At 38.6% G+C, this 25,001-nt stretch overlaps 1 protein-coding gene across 2 annotated transcripts; it reads left to right on the plus strand.

The window, feature by feature from the left end:
- The first annotated feature begins 681 nt into the window (after positions 1 to 681).
- Positions 682 to 25,001, plus strand: LOC105059841 (serine/threonine-protein phosphatase BSL3). 2 transcript variants are annotated; one of them, XM_019853550.3, is made up of 21 exons: positions 682 to 1,342; positions 1,663 to 1,723; positions 2,034 to 2,112; positions 2,242 to 2,321; positions 2,404 to 2,498; positions 2,626 to 2,725; positions 8,128 to 8,197; positions 10,408 to 10,509; positions 10,596 to 10,677; positions 17,923 to 18,102; positions 20,739 to 21,021; positions 21,199 to 21,442; positions 21,652 to 21,822; positions 22,346 to 22,584; positions 23,012 to 23,096; positions 23,218 to 23,316; positions 23,407 to 23,606; positions 23,701 to 23,776; positions 23,872 to 24,007; positions 24,080 to 24,219; positions 24,333 to 25,001. In XM_019853550.3, the coding sequence occupies exons 1-21, from the start codon at positions 925 to 927 to the stop codon at positions 24,414 to 24,416; spliced, it is 3,024 nt and encodes a 1,007-aa protein (XP_019709109.2). In that variant the 5' UTR covers positions 682 to 924; the 3' UTR covers positions 24,417 to 25,001. The 2 variants fall into 2 exon arrangements, with proteins under 2 accessions (XP_019709109.2, XP_029116285.2); XM_029260452.2 differs by having other exon boundaries at positions 727 to 1,342; positions 23,218 to 23,606; positions 24,333 to 24,665.

Raw genomic sequence — 25,001 nt, forward strand, 5'->3', positions numbered from 1 at the left:
CGGCCGAGGTCGACGTGGAGGCCCATTGGCTCACACGTATCCTTCCCACTATCTCTTCAATTCAGCTCCCGTAATAGAAAATCCGTACTTCCCATCATCAGGCATTAGCCCGACCAGCTGGTTCCCGGCTCAGCCGGTAAAGATTGGTGGGCCCCACCAAGGGTTGCGCCGTCGCAGCGCCATCCCGCTCTCCAGGCACCGGCTGCTGCCGGTCAGAATAGCGAGGAAAGCGATCCAGTCACGGTCTGGCCTCGCATCGGACCGCTCTCGTCCACCAATATGGGGAACCCTTTCTTTCTTTCTATCTCCTCCCCTTGAGATTTTCTCCCGTTTATTCCTCGGCCGCTTCTTGGAAAGAATTAAAGAAAGGAAGAGAGAGAAAGCTGAGGTCGTGAATAGCAAAAAGCAAAAAAAAAAAAAAAAAAGAAAAAAAAGAAAAAGAAACATAGGAAAAAAATAATAAAAATAAACAGAGGGGACAGACAAGGTATTATATTGTCTCTCCCTCTCTTCTCTCCTCTTCCCTTTACTAAATTAATTTCTCTTCCTCTTCTTCGGATTTTATTTCCCTTTCCATTGCTATTTCTATTCCTCTCTCCTCTTCCGCTTGCGCAAGCGACGTGGGATTCGTTCACGGAGGCCGGGAGAGGGATCGAGGAGAGATCCAAGAAAAGGGAAAAAGTTAAACTCTTTCTCTCTCTCTCTCTCTGTCTTATAATTCGTTCCTTGGTTCCGATCCGACACGCCGCCGATACGGCCGAGAGATTCCATCAGTTTCGGGCTCGAGCCGCGGCGGCTGAGATGAATTCCGGCCGATTTTGTGTATAAATCGGGCGGTAGGGCTCCGCGATGTCGAATGCTCGCTCCGCATCGCGCTGGTAGGCAGCCGCGAAACCCCCGTTCCTATCTTTTCCGCCGCTCGCCATGGACGTAGACGCTTCTATGTCGACGGAATCCGACCACGATCCGGCCGCCGCCAACCACCCGGACGACCCCTCGGTTTCCTCCGCCTCCTCGCAGGCGACGGAAATGGCGCCGCTGCAGGGGCCGCGGCAGCCAGCTCAGCAGCAGCCCGCCGCTGCCGCCGCCGCCGCCGCCCCCGCCCCCGCCCCCGCCCCCGGGCCGCGGCCCGCGCCGACCTACTCGGTGGTGAACGCGATCATCGAGAAGAAGGAGGACGGGCCTGGGTGCCGGTGCGGGCACACGCTGACCGCCGTGGCTGCCGTTGGGGAGGAGGGTACGTCCGGGTACATCGGGCCGAGGCTGATTCTTTTCGGCGGCGCCACCGCCCTCGAGGGCAATTCAGCCGCCCCGCCATCCTCTGCCGGGAGCGCCGGCATCCGTATGTGCTCTCTCTGATCGTCTAATTGCTCTTCTTGTTTGAAACCCTAATTTCTAGCCCCTTATTAGAAAGATTTAAAGAAGCTATTTTTGCTATGCTAGCCTTCACATCTGGCTATCAAGAAAGATTTCTGAGTAAGTTCTGCTAAGCATTCATCAAAAAAATTAGGGGAAAGTGAGATGGTAGAGTACAGAGTTCTGCTATTGGATTGAAAATTAGGTCTTTTGTGTACATAGTGGGCTGCTGTATGTATTGATCTGTGAATTTTTAGACTTGAAGGCTGCTTTGTCGTAAAATTGTGATGTTTTCTGTGATTGCAGGTCTCGCAGGTGCAACTGCCGATGTCCATTGTTATGATGTGTTGTCAAATAAATGGACAAGGTAAGCTCTTAAAAAAATTTTAGCAATTAGTTGCTTATAGAGCATAATTTAGCATCGGCTTATGCTTGATGTTTGTTGACATAGATACATGACAAATGATATCAAACTATCTGGGTTGGCTGGACTTTAGTTTCAAATATAGTTTCTCTTGTATCGTGTTTTTGCGTTTGTTTAACTGGAAATTACTTCTGTTAGAAGAACAAACACTACGAGGAACTAACATTTTGTGCAGTTTTTAACAACTTTGATGCCTCGGAACATTTGGCATCCACATCTGTAGTGTGATGATGGTGCTATAACATGTTTTCAGGTTGACACCACTGGGGGAACCTCCGTCACCAAGGGCTGCACATGTTGCAACTGCTGTGGGTACCATGGTGGTAATTCAGGTACTTGCATAGCCAATAACCTTGGAAAGATCAGCTCTTTATGTCAAATTTTTATTATCCAAGCTGAATATTTTTGGATGCTTAGATGAAAACTTCTTTTAGCTGATCTCTTTCTCATGATGCCATCAGGGTGGAATTGGCCCGGCTGGTTTGTCTGCCGAGGATCTTCATGTTCTAGACTTAACACAACAGCGACCACGATGGCATAGGTTGTGATCATATCTAAGCAACCAGATTCCATATTACTATATTATAACTGTAGTAACTGAGATTGTTTTTGCATGATTGCAGGGTTGTTGTCCAAGGACCTGGCCCTGGACCACGTTATGGACATGTGATGGCTTTAGTGGGGCAAAGGTTTCTGTTGACTATTGGCGGAAATGATGGTATGCTTTTCCTTTTTCTCCTTGTTCATGTGCATATGAGCATGTCATCATTATGAGCAAAAATTAGATGCTTTCAGCATTTTCTGCTAATGTGAATGAGTTTATGAAGTTTAAACTATATTTTCAGGGAAGCGGCCTTTAGCTGATGTTTGGGCCCTAGACACTGCCGCCAAGCCCTATGAGTGGAGGAAGTTAGAACCAGAGGGCGAAGGCCCACCTCCATGCATGTGAGTATTCTCAGTAAGAGTTTATTTTTCACTTCAGTAAGATAAAATGTCTTGTCATATAATTTAATTTCATGATCATGTGGTTATTTCCTTTGATTAGACTTTCGGGCCATTTGGTCTACGTTGATCATGATGTACTGCCACCATTAATGACATGAACAAACTTTAAGTCCCTTCTGCTGTCTCTAGATATGTCAGTTCATGATAGTCATACGTATCAGTCTTGCTTGTTGAAGATCTTTCTGGAATTTTGTTATTTAAAAATATAGGCCACTGAAAAAGTTAATTTCTAATTTTTTTGTCATTGAATATTGACAATTTTGTCGGGTTTCCTAACGCTACATGATGGTTGCATTTGTTTGCTGTGAGAAAATTATATATTGTTTCATGGTCCGGCTATGTTCTCTGGTAATTCTGATCCATGGTGTTAAGGTCGTACATTATAAGAGGGAGTAAGATCAGATCATAGATTGAATGGCTGATTGTAAGGCTTTTTTTCGATTTCTTTCAACAATACTTGAAGTTAAATATGAAATGTAAAAATCAAAACTTGAGTCAACTATAAGATAGATTAACTAAGAATGATGAGCCATTTTTGTAATAACTCTAGTTTCCACCCTCATAAGTCCATATATAGCATGTCTAATGAAAGAGACATCATTTCCAACTGTTTAAGATGCTTAGGTACCATCACTCCAAATATGTCAAGTCAATTTTCCTTTTTTTTATAGAATAGTTTATAAAAAATAATCAAATTTTAACAAATGGTTATAAAATTACATATATTTTCTTCTTTTTTTTGACTTCGCAAACTCAAAAATCCCTCTTTCCCCCTTATATTTAGATGCTAAAAACCTCACTAGATTGCTAATTTTGTGTACTCGAGGATTATTATGATAAATAAGTAATTTCTAAAAGCTAGTCATTCTGATAAATTATAGAAAATGGTCTTCCATGTGATTATATGTAGATAAGATGATCAACTTGGATTTTATGATTCAAGGGATTGTATGACCCATTATATGGATCTGAATCTTATGATCCTAAAAGATCCTAATCCCAGGATGTAAACCTCAATTGATAAGGCTATTTTGATCCCGATCATATGATCCGGATCATGGATTACAAGATTTTAGTCACAACAATTTTGATGCCTTTTGGTATATTCTCAAGTTTACTTTTCTTTTGAATTTAATTTATGTAATCTTGAAATGTGATTTTGCTGCTATAGTTCTCATACTTACTATTTTATTTTGGGTCTGATTTGTTGTTTTATTGATTTAACATCCAGTTTTCTTCTTTGGCAAATATCTCATGCATCTATTGATGATTTCCCAAAAATAGAGGAAAAAAATGTGGGCTTGATGTATCTTTATATATTTTAGGTTTTGTTAGTTTCATGGCATGTAGCTCCTCTCTATTGTTTTCATTTTTTTTTTTTGTTGCTTCATAAATAGTGGTTACTTTTTGGTGAACTGTAGAAACCAAGACTTGCTGTATCAATCAGTGCCATATTGTATCGGGTGTACCGTATTGGTACTGAACCATTATGCAATGTCGTACTATACTAACACTCTGTACACTACACCATCTCGTAGATGATACTGATATGGGATCTGGTATCGAGATGGCGAATCTTGATGGAAACTACTCATCATCATGCTCAGAAATAGAGCATCTTTCTTATATTTGTTTCATGGTAATTCAAGTTACCAGTAATGGCTTTTGGTAATATTATCGATCATTGACATTATGATTTCGTAGATTGGAGCTATCAGTTGACTTATCTATATAACTAAAAGTTGTAGAATATTAATCAATCTATAATTCCCCCTTGCTCCTGGTTTTTTTACTAATACTATCATTCTTGTAGAGTATTTTGAACTATTAATGCACCTTTGGTTTCTTTCTTTCTTACCAGCAATAGCTTTTTGGAGTCTTGGATGTTCAATTGTTGTAATTAGTGGTACTATAGGAAGATATCTTGTGCCACCTTCTTCCTTTTTTTTTTTTTTTTTTTCGGGGGGGGGGGTGCAAATTTTTCGGAATGTTTTCATCTCTTACCATGATGGGCTTATGCTTTATTCATCAGTGATAACCCTCTAGATTTTGATATCGGCACCATGGTCAAAACTGTCTCATTTTTTCAAATAGGTAAGGTATTTCCTTCCTTGAATGATTGATAGCACTTAGTAAAAGCGGTCCCATGCGAAAATGCTCCTAATGTTCCATCTCCCATTGTGATGTCCACAATATGGATGGCTCAAACTTATCAGTGTATACTGATTGTTTTGTTATACTGCTTAACACTAAATTCAGGTTGCAAGTAAATCTATTTATTTTGCATGTTCCTGTTGACAAATTCATGAGATGAATACATGTCGCACTTTTTTTTTATTACTCCATTTTTATTATCTTATCAGGCTTCTTCACCTTCTTTTTATTCTGGGTGACTAGGTAAAACTCTTTGAGATTGTGGAACCCTTCATTTGTTAAGCAATCTCTTATTTATTTTTTAAATCCTAGAGCATTTAGTTGGCACATTAATTTGAGCCACATTTGTTGGGCTCTAATTCAGTAGTACTGTGCTCTAATTTTAAGGGGGTGCTTGGCATTGCTTGTACTTTTGGGAAAGTTATTTCCAAGAAGCATTTCCATTTGAAGTTCTGAAACAAAGTTTACTTCTTTGTATATTTGGCATTCGGTGATCACATACTATAGAATTATATTTTGTGGATGGGCTTACCATATTTGAAAATTAAGGAGCAAGCTCACAAGAGGAGATGCAAGATGCTTATTTTCCTAGCTTTTCCATAAAGTCACCTTTCGACTTGTATTTCTTTAAGAAAACTTCCCAAATGATGTTACCAAATAGTTGAGCATGTTTAGTCTTGTTTAAAAAACTAATTTTCTATCTTCTTAGAGTATTTCTTGAAAAAAAGGTTTGGTAACATTATTTGAAAGTGCTTCTAGGAGAAGTGAAATAAGAAAAAGCACTTTTAGGAGAACCTAGAAAATCTTGCATCTAGTTTCTACTTTTGCGAGAACTTTCCAAAGAACAGAAGCAATGGCAAATATGCCCTCATTTTTGCCAAAAAAGCACCTTTTTTTATACTATAGAAGTCTGAAAAGCACTTTTCCTTAGCAACACCAGAAACACCATTAGTTGGAGGCATAATAGTAGAATTTAATTGAAGACACTACAAACATAAGGTTGTGGTGTGGATCTATATGGAAACAGTCAAATTAAAATTCAGATTGAAATGAAAATAACTAATGTGATGGATTTAGAAAGGATAGAAGAGTAAGCCTTGGGCTGAGATTGAATTTGAAATATGGAGGGAAATAATGTATGGAAGTAAAAGTAGAAATAAGAAAGGTGGATAGTGATATTTTATATCAAATGTGGAAAAAATTGTGTAATTGAAATGGAAAATGAAATGTGAAAGGAAATAATGATCATGGAAGTAAAAGAAGAAAGAAAAAATAAAGAGGAGGATGATAATTAGGGCGGGGTCTAAACATCAAGCCCAAAACTAAATTTGGGGTAGATTTGTGCAGGTAATAGCCTGGCTGGAAATGTGAGTAAATAATATGCACCACATAGTATATAATTGTATATAGATTATAGAGTATATGTTTATATCATGGTTCCATAGGGTAGTATGGTGTCCAACGATCTTGAGTGTTGGGATGGGATGAGTTGGGAAATGGGGTGGGACAAGATAGGACATCCATTGTCCTAAGTGTCAAGATGCAGGATGCCTCTTTCCATGGAAAAATCAGGCTGGCTCCGTTTTCTTTGGAAAAATCGGGCTGGCCCTGTTTAAAATCTTGGTCTATATAATATAGATAAAAATCTTTAATAACAGACCCTGGCCATCCATTCATTGGAAATGGATGGCCATGATTAGGACCTCATATTACCTTATAGCCATTACATTCCTAATTGCTCTTCTTCTATTATGTCTTTCTCTTCCTTGAATCTGCTCCATTTCTTTTCGCCTTGTGTCCATTCTGCTTCTAGTTTTTGTATATCTTCTCCTTCCCTTCCCTTTCCACCCTTTTTCTTCCTCCACTCCCTTCTCCACCTCTCTTTTTTCCTTTTCTCAACTCCCCTTCCTCCACTCCCCTCTCCACCTCTCTCTGTTTTTTTTTTTTTTGATGGCAGGATGTCTAGGTCATTGAAGTACTCAAATCTTTGATGGATCCTATATTCCTTATAACTTGTGTCCCTAGTGAACTCAATTTCTTCCATATCTCATGCCGCTCCCTGACCCTTTTTCTTTTAATGAACCTGGAAAATGTAATAACCCTGATCTGGGTGAGTGACTCTCCCTTCCTTTCTCTTTGTTTACATCCTCATAATTTGATATATGTATCTGACCTGTTTCCTGGCTCAACAGATTAAAATCTTCTACTTAGTTTGTCATGCAAAGAAATTCCCAACATTTCAGTGGATGATGGCTTTCCAATCATTCTTCGAATATTCCCTCTGCCTGATTCAACAGGCATAACATATGATGGGATCACAATCATTAATCAAATATCCCTCTTGTATCCAAATATTTCTTTGGTTCATTGGTTTACATCCACCCTTTATGCAGTTTCTACACTATTGCACTAAATGCTAGTTGGTGGTCCAATAGATAATCATGGGACTTGAGCGGGACCTCTGATATGGTGCTTTTCTTTTGTATTCTATGTAGGAAGCCTCCGGATAAGGTGTGAAAGATCATCTCTGTTGTGCCATCTTGCTTGTCGTACCCAAAACAACAGAAAATGAGAAAAGCATAAAACAAAGTCTTATAGGCACATTGACATCCACATACAATAACCATTACCATGTATGGGATGAGAATCAGATGGACACCGAAGAAGAGACGTGGAAGAAAGTGGGCAAAACCGAGATGCCTAGCAAGACAAGGAAGTGCAATTGAACCAATATAAGTGAAAGCAAAGAGAAATATTCCTCTAATGCTTTAACAATAGCTATAGATAATTGGGATCTGTTTATCTTATTTTCCATGATGATACGGTGCAACTGTTTGCATATATTGACCATGGCATGAATATCACTTTTAAATTGAACAACCCATTGTTAGCACTGTTTTTGAAGGTGCAAATTGAGGTGATGAAAGATATTGTGCTTGTTATGAAATGAACGTGATTCTAGTGTGTCATGCTTGTATATAATATCCTTCTACGACCATGCCACCCATGAATATATCTGGCAGCTTGTTAGCAGTTAATTCAATTCAATTTATGTTGCCATCTTGAAATAACTTTTTCGTTTTATATTTTCTTTTTGGATTGTTAATGCTTTGATTTTAGTTATCAAAGTTCTCTAATGTTCTTAGCATCCTCCTTATAGAAACTCATTACTTAGTGTTTGTTTTCAGGTATGCAACTGCAAGTGCACGCTCTGATGGTCTTCTTCTGCTATGTGGAGGGAGGGATGCAAACAGTGTGGTGAGTCAAAAAGTTACACTAGGGAATGATAACTGTATCAGAAGATGTTGTTTTCTAATAGTTTAAAAGCAATAAGATTTGATATTGATCACCATTATACATTTGTGGTATACGAGAGTTATTTCGATATCACTCTTTATTTTTTTTCTGTTTAAGAGTTTGCATTATATTAGTTTATCACTGTTTTTTAGGGCAGTATAAGTAGTCTCTTAGGATATTGGGTCTTCTCAGGGATCTGATTTTCTACCATTTCTTTAACATTTTGCATGCAAGCTATAAGTTTAACTGATAGACTAACTTATCGCACTAAGTTTGGTGCTATTCTTCTTCATATTCTTCTTTCTGTATGTATGAATGTTTCTCCTAATGTTTGTTTTTTGCTCATTGATACTCAACTCATGGACTGTAGTTCTTTTGTATATGTTTGAAGAGCTTAGTGGTAGATTATGTTACCTTTAAAGATGTTGATGAACATGTGTTATTGCATTTCAAATGTGGAATTCTTTTTGATGTGAGTACCGGTTGACCATTTCCATTTGAGACCTGAGGATGTGAGTGAGTGCTAAGGGGAGTCCATCTTTTCTGTTTTTGTCCCATGTACTGGGAAATGGAGGTTACTGAGCATATGATAGTTATAGCACTAAGGAGGGTTATTTTTCCACTGACACTAGTTGATAGTCATACACTGATTGAGGATGAGGTGGGTTAACTAGATGATGGATATGGGGCTTCTGAGGCTTTTCCTTGCAGTGCACAAAGTATCTTCCTTTTGCTTGGTGGAGGGCTTTTGTGTTTGTAAAATAATTATTGAAAGGGTTCACGTTAGGCACGATGAGCAAATATGGATTATATTGCTTGAGCACAGGACTCAATGCCTGTGTAGGGCATTTGATATAGGGTTTCATTTCTTCTTACTCCTGGAAAAAAAAATCAATCTCATAATTATGAACACTTGAATATGTTAAATATATACATGTATATGCATATTTGATGCATCGATGATCAGACTTAATTATGTATATAGTGCATAGAAAATAATAATACTCTAGTGATGAATCATATATCATGCTGCCAAAAATCTTTTGCAGCTGATAATTGAATTAATGAAAAAGCTATCATTAGTTATGTAAAAATATGACTGAATTTGATACATGTATGATCCGGTTTAATTATGTATATGGTGTTTAGAAAATAATAATAATCAAGGGACGAATCATATATTATTCTCCCCAAAATCTTTTTTCAGTTGATAATTTAATTAGTGAAAAACATATCATGAGTCATGTAAAAATATGACAATCAAACTCAAAAGGAAGTTCACTTTCTAGGCTAAAGTAGACTATCAAATTATAGATATTCCACATGTTCGTTCCGTTTCCTTTTCTTTTTGTTCGTTCTATTTTTTCTCTATATATCTAGCAGTTAGGGGGCCTATAAGTAGTCATGTAGCAACTATGTTGCAAATCAAGGAAATGCAGTTTTCAAACTCATGTAATTAAGTGCAAATATTGCTTATTGAACGAGTTGATTGTGAGCTACCAAGATATTGTGCTCATTCTAATCAGGGGAATGCATGAAGGTGCAAGCAGGCTGAGTGAGGTGTAAATCTTCATGTTGACAAGGGCTCATGTTGCAAAATATGAAGGTTAAATAATACTCTATCTGGGTAATTAGTTAAAAGCAAGGTTTGTCTTATCGGTCGACACTGGTGCATACCAATCGGATTGTACCATATCTGTACCAAACCGGTATATAGTATGGGGGGCATGCTAACGTTCGGTTTGCCGAACCAACCCCTATATCGGGCATACTGATGCTATAGTAGAATGGTATTGGTACGGGGTTTGGTACTGAGATGGCAAATTTTTTTTAAAAGGCTTGAAGTTTTTTAAACTGATGCATTTGCCTGACATCCCTTTGGATGTTGGCATTTGAAGAAACATAATAAGTACTGAAAGCAATCGTGTGGCATTTATTTGTTGGCTGCACATCTTTGTCATGTCAATGAACTACCTATTCTAAATCTAAATAAGCCTTGTTGCATATTTGCAAAGGATCTGTATCCATTATTACCTATTGTGTTATATCTAATTTATTTGTTGATATTGTTGAATGTTTATGTTGACTAAATATTAAGTTTCACAGTTCCTTCTTAGAAAAATTATGGATACTGATTCGCATGATTTTCCCCTTTTAACTTGTTTCTATAGCCCCTATCAAGTGCATATGGTCTTGCAAAACATAGGGATGGACGTTGGGAGTGGGCTATTGCTCCTGGTGTCTCCCCATCTCCTAGATACCAACATGCAGCTGTAAGACTTCTCCCCCGGTACATTTCTACCAATTCTTTTGATACATCAGATGCAGGTTAGTTATTGTAAATGTCATATTGTTGTAGGTTTTTGTCAATGCTCGACTTCATGTATCTGGAGGGGCTCTTGGTGGTGGGCGCATGGTAGAAGATTCATCAAGCATTGCAGGTAGTTTGTTGTGTTCGAGGTTGTTTTGTAAATGGATAGTTAGATAGCCAACCTGAGAGTTGGATTTTTATGGTAACTTGATATTGGTTCTCTGTTATCATTTACTAATGAAAACTGAAATGTTCTACTAGCTTAAAAAAAATTTGAACAATATGTTTTTCCCCTGTTTATCTTTATTCTTAAGCAAAAATGTTTTAAAGAGGAAAGGTAAAGTGTCTTAAGGTGATACCATTCATCGTTTCCCGTTAGATGAATTGGAAGAGGTTACTAATGCTATCTATGTGCTAGTTTAACATGTGTATATCTCAGCATTTAGTGATGAAGTACGGCCCACAATAAATAATTGGGGAGATCAAATCTTGACCTTTATCAGGATCTAGTGTCACGTCCTATCCGGTGGATTTTAATGTTTATTAGAAAACAATGATCTCAAACCTCTCTTTTATATTGTACATTGGTGCAGTGGTAGCATGAAGCAAAAAATCCTTTTTTTTATTTTTATTTTTTATGTGAAGATAGAAACTCTACTTTTTGGGGCTTTAGGTTGGGCTCCCAGGCCCAAAAAGTTTCGTAGGATGAGGCTTGAATGTACACGAGCTTGCTTAAGGTTCAAACATGCTTAACCTAAATCGAGCCGAAGCAGGCCCAACCCAAGCATAAGCTCAACATTGTGTAGATTTGAGGGCTGGGTCTCTCAACAGATGGTGGTGGAGCTGATCTTGGTGTGGCAAGAGAGAGAGGGAGGAGAGAGATAAAAGGGGCGGAGATGGGGGTATTGGGGTGGGAAAAAGGGAGTGAGAGGCAGAGATGTGTGGGCATCGGGGAAAGACATATAAAGAAAGCAGATTTGGGAAGGGGTGTTGGTTGCTAAAGGGTATGAGAGTGTGTGTGTGTGTGTGTGTGTGTGTGTGAGTGAGTGAGTGAGAGAGAGAGAGAGAGAGAGGCCAGGGGGTTCTAAGATAGCGGACTGGCCTTGGTGAGCTTTAAGTCAGGTGGTTGGGGTATAGGGCCGTAAGCGCAGTGGGGGATGAAAGAGGACATGCTTGTATGCTTCATAGTTGGGTACGATATTCTCGTGGATTGGTGGGGTCAACATTTTGAGGGCCTTTTTCTTTCCAAAATGTTTGTATGTCGGGGTCTTTACTGAAAAATGACAGTACTACACTACAACAATATGAAGAAATCTGCCTTAGACTATATTTTGAATTAACTAGCCGTGTTGAGTTGAGGCTTATTTCATGAAAAATATCTGCCAATCCTGATATTCAAAAATTTCTGCTGGGCTTGGTGGGCTTCGGTTTTAAATTGGGCTCTGCTACTAAAATCCGAACTTGAACTTGATCCCTAGCCTTTTCAGGCCTAACCAAGACTGACTCGAAGCCAGCCTAGCTTGCTCCCAGTCCTGATATTTGTTATACGAAACACCTGTTCAGTCTCAAAAAGTACATCAATTGTCTGATCCAATCAAACATCAGGAGACAAAAGATGTAGGATACAAGAGGCTGAGGGTATTTACCATGTTGTCTTTTTATGGACCAGTGAAAGATGTTTACAGCAATTAGAAATTTGAAAATCAAAATGGAGGTCCTTCTTCTTTTATATCAAGATGTGGTATCACGAGTCCTAGACATTCTTTAATTAATTCCTGTTGTTTCTGGTTCTTGGTTTGGAGAACTTTTTTTTAAAATATTAAACTTGAGCTTTACTTCTGAACTTTTTGTTCTTCTACTGTGACAAACCTTTGAAAATGTGGTCAGTCTTTTCGTGAATACTTTTACTTTCTTTTCCCTCCTTTTTCAACTGTTCGCTTGCTGCTTATAAATTGTGATTGAATAAATAAGATCATTTTCATAAATTTCATATATTTAATTGCACCAAAAAGACTAACAAGAATTGCTTGGATATGGAGTTTAGTTTTTGGTAATATGCTTTTCTTTAAATTTCTTTGATGCATCTAAATTTTTTCTGTTGGCTTTATTTCATTTTTCTGAATGCCCGCCCACTTATTTCAAAGAAAAATAGATGGATTTTTTTCTGTAATAGTGAGTGAGACTGAACCATATGGAGTGGATTGTTTTGTTAGGACTGGTGATTAACAATCTTATTATGGTTCATGGAAGCAGATGAGGATATGTGAGCAGCAGGAAGGGGGATAAGAAACATACTTAAGTTTTACTTATGAAGAAATTTTGCTTTGTTGAAATTTTTGAGAAAAGAAGTGGAGAGCGAGTTGGGTCATTGGAGATGGTCGAATAAAATTAGTGATCTAATCCCTTCCAAGGTATCTGAGCAGTTCCTTATAGTATTCCACTATAATGTAAATTAGCCCTTAATCATAAAATCAGAAGAAAATATCATGATAACTTTGAATAAAGTTAGCAACATGCTGGGGACTTTGGTGGCTGTTAAGCATTGCTTGCATGGTCTGAAATTGGTTTCTTACTTTATCTTGAGGAAACATTCTGCATAACCTTGTTCAAGTAGCCAGCTGAGGATTTGGGAAAATTATGGAGAAGTTTGCCTCTTAGATTTGGATTGCAAATGGGGTTCTATCACCCCTGATTTTGGTAGTTCCACACCTTTCCATGATTCTTATGTGCATAGCATTAGAATCTAGGATAGAGGATCTTTTTTGTTTTTTCTTTGTTAATTTAATGTGAATAGGAGAAACAAGAACCTGGCTGAATTAAAATATCTGATCCTAATTGTCAAACCTGTTTACTTTCAAAATCAGAATGTAATGCATAAATTGTAGTTTACACAAACTTACTGTAGGACCCAAGCTTCCTATCTTGATTCTTGGTCGCATGCTGCTAACATGATCTCATATGATAGCCATCCTCAACCTGGAAAACCATAATTAATTGCAGTGGTTATCCTAAACATGAAAATAAATGTAGTAGTTGTCCTCCCTAACATGTTCACATAGATGACATATATGGAGGTGATTGAAGGCATGGTTTATTCCGCAATGCGGTTACATATATCAATTTGAATTGAAACATAGAAGTTTGAGATGGATGGTTGGCATGGTGATTTGAGACCAACAATTACGAATTGTTTATCAAATAACATCTAGTATTTGGTGTGGTGGGAAATGCTGCTAATGGACTAGGCTTTGAGCAGCTGTTCTTAACTCAAGTTCTTCTCAAGAATGACTGAACTTAGTGCAGAGTGGGCCTAAAATGAAATTTCAGCCTTTGGGCAGCATTCATAGTTGTCTTCTATGGATACATACAAACGTACATATAGATATAAAGGGGGGGGGGGGGGGAGAGGGAGGGAGGGAGCATATGTTTTGCAGTTTGCACGCTTATTTTAGGTTTCTGTATCTAATGGTTGTCTGAACCTGGCCAAAGGCCTGATTTTCTGTGGCTTGAACTTGATTTGAACTAGGCCTCCCTTGGTGGGTTTAGGGAGGGAGGGATGGAGCATTTATTTTGTCCAAACGTCAGGTTTCTGTCTCAAATTGTTGTCTGAACCTTGCCAAATGCCTGATTTTCTGTTGCTTGAACTTGACTTGAACTAGGCCTCCCTCAATGGGTTTTGGATCTTCTTGGCCTTTAAGAGTTCTTGGAGAATTTGAAATGCATAAGGGTCATGTAAGTTCTTATAAAATGTGAGTATCAGTGATGCTACGTGTTTTTTCCCATCTCTGTAGAATATCCATTTGCATAATGAGGTAGGTAAGTTTTTGTAGGGATCATTTTTATGCATGTTCCTGTTCTCATCCATGTCAATGAAGGATTTTATGGGACTTTGAATATGGGATTGATGCAATACTGTCATCAGCTTTTTCTTTGCTTTTGTTTTCTAACATAACCTGGTATGATGATTACCTAATGCACTGATGCTTTTAGATCTTTTAATTAATTTATAGAAACCAGGTTTGTTGTACCAGTTGCTATTGATGTGTATAGTACTGTACCAGTACCGAACAGGTACACAGTATTTGTTGGGGGGGGGGGTGCACTGACCTTAGTATGTTGAACCAGCCTTGTACTAGACGAACGGATACTATAATTGGATGGTACTAGTATGGGATCCAATGCCAAAATGACAAACCTTGGCAGCAAAGGAGGCCATGGTACATATATTTCTAAACCAAATATATGCTCGTGAATTGTATGATTATTTTGTATAGGTTTAGACTAGAGTTTCGTTATCATTTTTTGCACTGGTTAAACTTTAGTTATATGCATTCCTAGTGAGCTGAATATAACAGGTGCTTATGCCACATTTTTGGCGGTTCCTATTTTACTTTGATTTAAAGTAGCAAAGCAGTATTGAACTCACAAAGAATACATTGAGCATTTAGATCCCACTGGAAGATTAAGGTGTACTTTTCTGCAGTTCCAAGCTGCTGGTGAAGTGCCTTTTTTTTTTTTTTTGTATTGTTGGGGTTTCAAGTTATCTGTGTTCATTTGGCCAAATAATGCCTTTAATGGGAGTAGACATTCTTGTGCAGGAATTTTGTTGGTTTTCAGATTTGGCTTTCTTGGAATGTCCAAATAGTGCCTTTAACATATGCCATGTGAATGGGCCTATCCCAGTCAAGGATTCTAACTTTATAATAAAACTGATGCCCTCCTATTCTGATGATTTGTATCTTTAGAAGTTTGTAATTAAAATGTGTAACTGGGCATGCTCCAAGTTTGTTGCATGTTCTTTCTGAAGTATAAATTGGAAAAAAAGATGGTTAATTTCCCTTATTCTTTCCATCCCTTCTGAAATAATTACAAAAATAATATCACTATCATCTCTCACCATTTTCCATAGAATGAACAGAATGTAATTTAGAAACTTTGACTTCATATATTATTCTGAATTTCTGATTGATATGGGGCCTCAAGCTTCATTGTGATCGAGGACTGAGGTGCCAGGGATGCCGCATACATGGGCTGGCGTTTGCCTCTGCGTGCTTGTTCATGCTGGGCATTCCATGCTGCTTGATGCTTGCTGGCATGCTCATGTGATGAAACGCTTATCATACTTCCATCAGCAGGAAGGGGTACAGCATTAACTTTTAAACCTTTGTATGTGGTCATGATATCCTCCATTTCTCCAGGCTGTGTTGTTATGCTGATATTATCTCAATTTTTTTAGACCTTTTGAGTTCTGTTTAGGATGATTTTGCTATTTGTACTAGAGCATCTGTAAAAGGAAGTCTGTGCGACTTTGTTAGTGTGAGGCAAGTAAGGTGACAATTCCCATGCTGAATTTGGGCATTTATTCTAAATCCGTTAAACATGGAGATGTGCAGATAGGAAGGTGGTTGGAGGACTCTCCAGGGGTGGGTTTCTCTTTTCTTTTCTTTCTTTCTTTTTTTTTTTTTTTTGCTTCTAGGTGTGTTGACAATTGATTATAAACAAAAGTGTAGCCTCAATTGATCACTCTAAACTTCATCTTTTTCATGTGTGCCTAAGGAGGATGAGTCAGCTGGACTCCTACATTTCAAGGGGGCTAGATTAGTTCATAATTTTTTATAGCTTTGTTGGTTATCTCTTTGGTTTCCTCAGATAATAATATAATTTTCTTTGCTACGTGCAAGGGGATTATTTGGTTCCTGGATTAAATGAACTTGCGATCTACCTGACCTAATTCACACATACAAATGTAGGCAATATGGGAGTAAGACAACATATGATTGATGAATCTTTGGGACTCCCAATATTCTTGAATTCATCGTCAAAAGCATGAGGACAATGTTATTCTATTGTTTTTTAGCCTTGTTGAGGAGCAAGTCTATTTACCGGGCTAGGGATTATCATTTTACTGGGAGATTCCTAGTGAAATTCTTTCATTGTGATTTTGACACCTTTAGTATCAGGACCCTTCAATGTTGATTATGCTGAAGCTTTCATGGGATCTCTTAGTAGAGCCCGGACTTTGTCCATTGGAGCTCTTCTCTTGAAGCAAGTTTTGATTAACATTATCTTGCAGGCCCATAGCAGATGTCCTCCATGTGAACTTTATTTTCTGATGCAGCATGATACAGTATCAAAGGCATCTTTCTTGGTACAATATCAAGGGCATCTTTCTTATGTTTATTTTTTAGGAGAGCAAATAAATCCATAGTCCTTCTTGCTTGTGGATGTGCAAATGGAGTTTTCTATATGAAAACTTCTTTATTTGTCAACAACATATTGGCTAATTATTATAACAAGCTTCTATGGGAGGTATGGATCGTGAACCTCATAGTTTATTGTGCCACTTGCTACTGATAAAAGCTTAGGTTTTATTACCTACATTTCCGTAATAAAGAAAAGGAAAAATTGTGGTGTTAATCATCTTCAAACTTTGCTTTTACTTGATTGAAAATCTTAGGCAGTGATTTCATCGAATATTCAACATATTTCCTCCTATGCGGTTAGAGATAACTATGTCTAGTGATATCTAAAAGCTATGTTAATAATGAAGTTATTTTTATTTATCCTGATGATTTTTTTCTGACTTGTTCCTTGATGAGTGAGCCATGATTATGGATGGTTTAAATCAATGTTTGAAGTCTCAGTACTTGGGTCGGTACCTTATAGGTATTGCGTGGTACTGTACCGACACGGCATGCCTGTTCTGCTGCACTGCACAGTGTGATGTAGTACCTGATCGAGCATGGCACAATGCTGGGTGTATTAGACTATTAGTAATTTAGTACTGATATCTTAGGTGGGGTACAATATGGCTGGCACCAAGTGTTACAGTGTGGTGCTTCCAAATTTTGGTGAAAATTAATATCAGAAATGCTTACACCAGTAAGCTATTTTCTTGTTTCTGAAATACTTCCATGGTAGTTTGCTACCAGGAGTTGAACTGTTTATCACTATATAGTCAAAGAGGTTGTTGCCACTGTGTTTTACAGCGTCACGACTGAGGTCCAACATAGAAACTGATTCATTCAAACTGGGTTCTTTCTAGTGTTTCTTGTGTTGGCTGTGCTTATTTTTTGATTCTAAATGCTGTCAATTAGGCATGGTCAGTGAATCAGTCTCCTAGTTTAGTTATCTTGTAATCCACATGGCTGTTTACAATAAGTGAAGTTGGCAATTTGTTCTGTTTAATATGTTGATTAATATGATACAATAGCAGTGATTCTAGCAGGTGCATGGCTATCATATATACATGAATCTTCCAATTGCACATGAATGATGTTTCCTTCTTTTATTGTACCTTTTGGACGATGAATTTGTTTATAGAGACCTCACAATATATATATATATATATATATTTTATTCTTGTTCTGTTTAGTGTTGGATACTGCTGCTGGGGTTTGGTGTGATACAACATCTGTGGTCACGAGTCCCAGGACGGGGAGATACAGTGCAGATGCAGCGGGCGGAGATGCTTCTGTTGAGCTAACACGACGTTGTAGGCATGCAGCTGCTGCAGTTGGTGATTTGATTTTTATTTATGGAGGGCTACGTGGTGGTGAGAATTAAGAATCATTTATTTGTCACAAATCTTGTCATCTTGATGTCTAAGACGTTGAAGCTGATACATATCCTAGCTTTTGTGTTGCATATTTTGAGCTTGTATCCCAATCGTATGTGTTGGCTGCTTATTATGTTTCAGAAAATGTCAAAGGTTTGCTAAGCACTAGATAGCTAAAATGATATATTATTTTATTATGCCTTAATTCTATGCTCATGATGCTACTGATGGTGGCTGCCATCATGGCATCTTACACAAGGAAATTGCCCTCTAATATGACCACTTTCACTAGCAAATCACCTGCAATGTTTTTAAAATAATGTTACAAGTCATATACATCTCTATATATCATCACAAATTACCTCAACCAGTAATTGGACTTTGTTGGAATATGAAAGTTAAAAAAGACTTTTCTTGATTAACATATTAATGATACCTCACATCATTCTTTTTTTTTTTTCTTTTTGATTGTTGTGTTCCCTCAACTCCTATTTTGAAGAAGAATAAACCATGAAGATTGATACTATAGTGTTTGTCTTTAGTCACATTCACATGATTAATATTATAGTGTGCACCAATTAGCTATAATTATAGATTGTGGCATCACGCATGCTATTCATGCTTGTTAAGAGTGGAGAGATTAGCTGTTAGTATCAGTTAGACATGAGCTAGTTTAATTTTCTAGGAAGTGGGAAGAAAAAAGCTGTGGTTGAGAGCATGGGAGATTGAGCTTGACATGTTAGAGATTGAGAGGCGTGAACTTATTACAGATGGCTAGATTTGTTAATTGGGAAGTTGTATGGAGGAGTGGTTGCAAGAATAGAGATGTTAGTTATTGCCTTGGACAGTAGACTATGGTTGGTAGTGGAAAGGAGAAGGTTTAGGTTTTGTTATATGGTTAGATGTATGTATTAGACTAATGCCAACCAGCCTCCTAGTGGGTCCTTGTTGCTTGACCCATTCCCACCAATAGATTGACCGTTTGACTATACCTGAGCTCCCTAATCCACCTACCAACTTTTGTAGCCCTTCATCTATACTCGAGTTATCTGAACAGTTAAATTTGATTTGAAGAGTCTTCATGAAATGTTTACATGATCTCAAATTCTCAATTGCCAGAACCTCGAAGTGTGATACCTGCTTTTGGAGTCTCTCCAGCTCCATATTTTGCTGTTGCATCTGTTTTACAGAAAGTAACCAAAAATTTTATGATTGTCATGTCTTCTTTGCTCAAGTTTTCAGTCATGCCTGTTTATACTAAGGGTAGCTAACTATATGATAAATAAAACTTACTGATAATAATGTATGAGCACAGTAACATTGTGTTTAGAATTTTAGAATGGTTCCACTTAATTTTAATCAAGGTTCACCGAACTGGAACCAATATATACTGTACCGAGCCAAGAGGTACTGGAACTAGGTGGAGGGAGAGGGAGTGGGGGGAGGAGGAGAGGGAGGAGGGAAAGGGCGAGGGATAGGGAGACAGTGGGGGGAGAGAGAGAGGGGAGTACCTCATTGTCACGAAACCTTAATCCTAGTTGGCATCATTGCCATAGAGCAGCTGTCATCATGGTGCTGTTGTTGTCAGGGAGGCATTGATGGTGGTAGAGCATCAAGAGAGACTGGTGAAGAAAGAGGAAGCTCCTGAGGGTAGAATCAAGAGAGAGACGGAGAGAGGAAAGAGCGGCATCCCTACGAGCCGTCATTGTCGCAGAATCATCAGTGGTGGCAGAGCATTGAGAGAGAGGGACAAGGGGAGAAGAAGCTTCAAAGAGTAGAATTGAGAGAGAGGGGGAGAGGGAGAGCGGAAGCAAGATATTGAGAGAGAGAGGGAGAGAGAGGAGAGTCAAGAGAGGGGGAGGGGATTGGGAGGGCCGAGGGTTTTTATTAAAAAAGAGGTGGGGGGGGGGAGGGCTAGATTGACTGACTGAAGCATTTAGTTCAGTTCGATACACTCTGAACTCCCTGCTCTGGGTCGGTTTAGGGGTCCTTGATTTTGATGTTAAGAACGTGTAGTAGTTTGTCTACTGTGCTCCTTGTATTAAAGTGCTGTAATAATGTCTCCACAGACCATGGTTATTAGTTGCTACCCACACTCTGCTCTTTTGGTTTGCAAGTTTGCAGTGCCTAACCCCTGCCAATGCTGCAAATTCAATCAAACCTGCATTTGGTGGTTTTGTTCAGATAAAAGATTTCCATGTCCAGGGGACAGATTGAGATGTTCATTTGTGGGTTTGGTTAGACATGGTTGCAAATTCTCTAGGAAGTAGGAGAGGGAAGAGGAGGTGAGGAAGGGATAAAATGATCTTTTAGGTGAGGATAAGGGTATAGAAGTTGCCTCATGTATAGATTGCTTATGTTTTTTTCCATCTTTTCTTTCAAAAAAGTTTATGTAGGGTTGCCATTGTATCATACCTCTTTTTTTCTTGGATGAGCTTATATGTCAAGAAGTACCGTTAGTGGAACAAGTGGATAATGACAGCGTATTTTTTATATTTTGAAAACCCATGCTTCTGTTGTTTTGGAAACATATACTTCTCTTTTTCTGATGCTAATTTTTTTGAGATAAGTTGATGTTAACCATCATAACTTGATTGCTTTGGTTATTGATCGGATGGTGATTTCTCCTGCAGGTGTGCTTCTTGATGACCTGCTTGTTGCTGAAGATCTGGCTGCTGCTGAAACAACAAGCGCGGCTTCCCATGCTGCAGCAGCTGCAGCAGCTGCCAATGTACCAGTAGGAAGATCACCTGGAACACCTGGAAGATGCACATATGCTGATGAAAGATCAAGGCAAGGTATTTCAGAAGCTGTTCCTGATGGTGCAGTTGTGCTAGGCACTCCAGTTGCTCCTCCTGCTAATGGGGATATGTACACTGATATAAGCACTGAAAATGCTATGCTGCAGGGACCAAGGTAGTCTACCACCTGATGGATGCCTTATTACTTTTCTGGCTTTGTTTTAGCATATTGCAGCAGTTCTTTTTTCCTAGTATCAAATGAACATTGGCCAATTCCTTTAATTATTTTTGAAATTGAGTGGATTTACTCAAATTAATTGAAATATCTGACTTAGTATTGATTTTGGTGCAGGAGACTGAGCAAAGGTGTGGAATATCTGGTTGAAGCTTCAGCAGCAGAGGCTGAGGCAATTAGTGCTGCTCTGGCAGCTGCTAAAGCCCGGCAAGTTAATGGTGATGCCGAGCAATTGCCTGACCGTGATCGTGGTTCCGAGGCTACGCCAAGTGGAAAACAAATCTCAAGCTTGATAAAAGTTCCTGATAGTTCCCTTCCAAACAACTCTGCACCACCTGGGGTTCGGCTACATCACAGAGCAGTCAGTATAAGTGTCCATGTGTTTTCAGCTCTGTTTGCATTTTATTTTTGTATCACATGATTGATTTATAAGACGCCATGCTTCTTCCCATGTCTTTATTAGTTTGAAGCATAGATGGTAACTTAATGTTGTGGCAAATTCAGCCTTACAAAACAAATGAACTGCTTCTGCTTTATTGAACCGTGAAATTGACATTTTTCATCATGCAGGTAGTCGTAGCTGCAGAGACAGGGGGTGCTTTGGGTGGCATGGTCAGGCAGCTTTCCATTGATCAATTTGAAAATGAAGGCCGGAGAGTCAGCTATGGTACTCCTGAGAGTGCAACCGCAGCTAGGAAATTACTAGATCGGCAGATGTCTATCAATAGTGTGCCTAAAAAGGTAGACTTTATTGTTATATTTGAAGAGAACCGTAGCCTGCAGATCGAATGCATGCAGTTAAATTTTTGCATTTTGGATTAGAAAAAAAGATAAATTTTAGTTGATATTGACACACAAATATGATATGAAATGCAGCAGAATGAAAAAAAGTAGAATATGTTCTGTCTCTTTTCTTCTTGCTGTGACACTAAGATGAATGGAACTAACTTATCCTGTTCGGTAAAAAGAGATATAATTGTAAATAAAGGATTCAAATCCTGTGGGATGGGGCCATCCTGATTTTTCTGTGGAATGGGACATCCCAATGCTTTGGACAATTGATGTCCTGTCCTGACCCAGTCCCATCCCATCACTCGGGATGGTGGGATGTGCGGCTGTCCCATTGGGCCAAATGCTTGAGTGAGTTACACATAAACCCTAATTCTAAGTATCTATTTGTCTGTCTATCTGTATTTGTTCAAGTAGTCTTTAAATATTTACAGTTTTCATCTTTTTTGTCTGATACATCTTTTTACTAATGCAGGTTATTGCACATCTTTTAAAACCCCGTGGCTGGAAGCCTCCTGTACGCAGGCAGTTCTTTCTGGATTGCAATGAAATTGCAGATCTATGTGACAGTGCCGAAAGAATATTTACAAGTGAGCCAAGTGTTTTGCAAATTAAAGCTCCTGTTAAGATCTTTGGTGATTTACATGGTCAGTTTGGGGACCTTATGCGCTTGTTCGATGAGTATGGTGCTCCTTCGACAGCCGGAGACATAGCGTACGTGTCTTCATAACATAATTAATGGTTTTGTGCTTGTTTCATGTTCCTGTGTTCTAATGCCATGTTAGCTTACACATTGCTGTGTCCTATACTTCAGTAGATTGTTCCTTGAAGATTCCAATTGCATTGCTGGATTACCATTATAGGTTGATTTTCCAGAATAATCTGATATCCTGTATTGTATAATATCTGTTAGTTATGTGAAATATGATGGCACTTTCATCTTTGTGTCTATCATGCTCCACACCATAAACTAAAAGTACCTTAGATACCTGGTTATGGTATAAGATTATTATTATACTCCATATGGCATATTGAAATACAAATAGCTGCATACTTTTCATTTGGTGTTTCGATTGAAGTATCTGTTTGTTTTAAGCTGATTCTTGTGCTTGTTATGCTTATTGGTACCTGTGTTTTTCAGTTATATTGATTATCTATTCTTGGGAGACTATGTCGATCGTGGCCAGCATAGTTTGGAAACTATTACTCTTCTCCTTGCATTAAAGGTATTGCTTTGGCATGCATGCATGTTTTAGCTGCATTTCTTTTGGTTTGGCAGACGGACTATCTTAGGGAAGAATATTGTTACAAAAACCAAGCTAAACCATTACTGTTTAATATCTGCAGGTTGAATATCCTCATAATGTACATTTAATTCGTGGGAACCATGAGGCTGCAGATATCAATGCTCTATTTGGCTTCCGGATAGAGTGCATCGAGCGAATGGTAATTATACTTTTTTTTTTTTTTGGTCTTCTTGATCATATTCTCAAGCCAGTTTGTTGCAAATCATTAATTTACTTTATCCGGACACAGGGAGAGCGAGATGGAATCTGGGCTTGGCACCGCATAAATCGACTTTTTAATTGGCTCCCTTTGGCTGCATTAATCGAGAAGAAGATTATCTGCATGCATGGTGGCATTGGTAGGTCCATAAATCAGGTGGAGCAGATTGAGAACCTTCAAAGACCAATAACAATGGAGGCAGGATCGGTTGTTCTTATGGATCTGCTTTGGTTAGTATTTCAACTACTTACAGTGCCTGCCTTTCATTTCTGCCTTCTTTCTGATGTAAAAATGACATTATTTGCCATTTTCTTTTTCATACAGGTCTGATCCAACAGAGAATGACAGTGTTGAAGGATTAAGACCGAATGCTAGGGGCCCAGGCCTAGTTACTTTTGGGGTTAGTGTTTTATGTTTTTAGGTTGGTTTGCGTTGCTTCTCTCCTGTAATATTGGTGGGCTCTGTATTTCTGATGCTGTTTATTTGTTACTGCAGCCTGACCGTGTTATGGAGTTCTGCAATAACAATGACTTGCAATTGATAGTACGAGCACATGAGTGTGTGATGGATGGTTTTGAACGTTTTGCTCAGGGACATCTAATTACTCTTTTTTCGGCAACTAATTACTGTGGTAGGTATTTGTCACTTGGAACTAAGCTTATGGTCATTTTCTTCTGCTGATCTCTTTATGGTGTGGATGCAGGCACTGCAAATAATGCAGGTGCAATTCTAGTTCTGGGAAGAGACCTTGTGGTTGTTCCAAAACTTATTCATCCTTTGCCCCCTGCCATTAGTTCACCCGAAGCATCACCAGAGCATCATATTGAGGATACATGGATGCAGGTATCTTTCTGCTCATAGTGTTACCCTTGTGTTCGGGAGGTTTTATGCTTTAGCTGTACTGTAATCATGACTTCTCGTGAGTTTGATTTTTCAATTTTTTCTTGTGATATCAGGAGCTTAATGCCAACAGACCACCGACGCCAACTAGGGGCCGCCCTCAAGTAGCAAATGATCGAGGTTCTCTTGCCTGGATATAGTAATCTTTCACATATTTAGTTCTTCCTCTTCTACGGCCTGAGGCTCCCTCCTGGTGGTGATCTGGCTGTTTCTCATTTAGACTCGGGGAATCATATCTGTGAGATAGGAGTCAACCATGATGGTCTGGAAGGGGTAGCAGACAGCCACATTTGAAGTTGCAGAGAATCAGCTGACCAAGAGTGAAATGTGTGATCGGTGTGTAACTTAATCCATACCCTCCAGGTGGTTGGTTCGCCACGTCAGAATTAGTGTAATATGGAGATGCCTCAGTTCCTGTGAAACTTCACCTGTGTATAGTCAACATTGCTGGCAGATAGGTGAGTGTATGTGGTCTTCTATGTCGTTCATGGGAATGATGGATAGGCTTACTGTATTAGGTATTCTTTCTTATTATGTTTAGATTCTTCTCTCCGGAAAACATTATAGTGTTGGTGAAAGTGATGATGAGTTCTACAATCTATATTGGCAGTCATGTATAATAGATATTTGCATACAGCAATTTTTTGCTGTAATTTCTGTGGTGCTATGAAGTACAACAATGTAAGTTTTTGAGTGGATAACAGATTTGAGGTTTGCTGAAGAAA

Source organism: Elaeis guineensis, chromosome 2, assembly GCF_000442705.2.
Source record: "Elaeis guineensis isolate ETL-2024a chromosome 2, EG11, whole genome shotgun sequence".
In the NCBI taxonomy this organism is placed as follows: Eukaryota; Viridiplantae; Streptophyta; class Magnoliopsida; order Arecales; family Arecaceae; genus Elaeis; species Elaeis guineensis.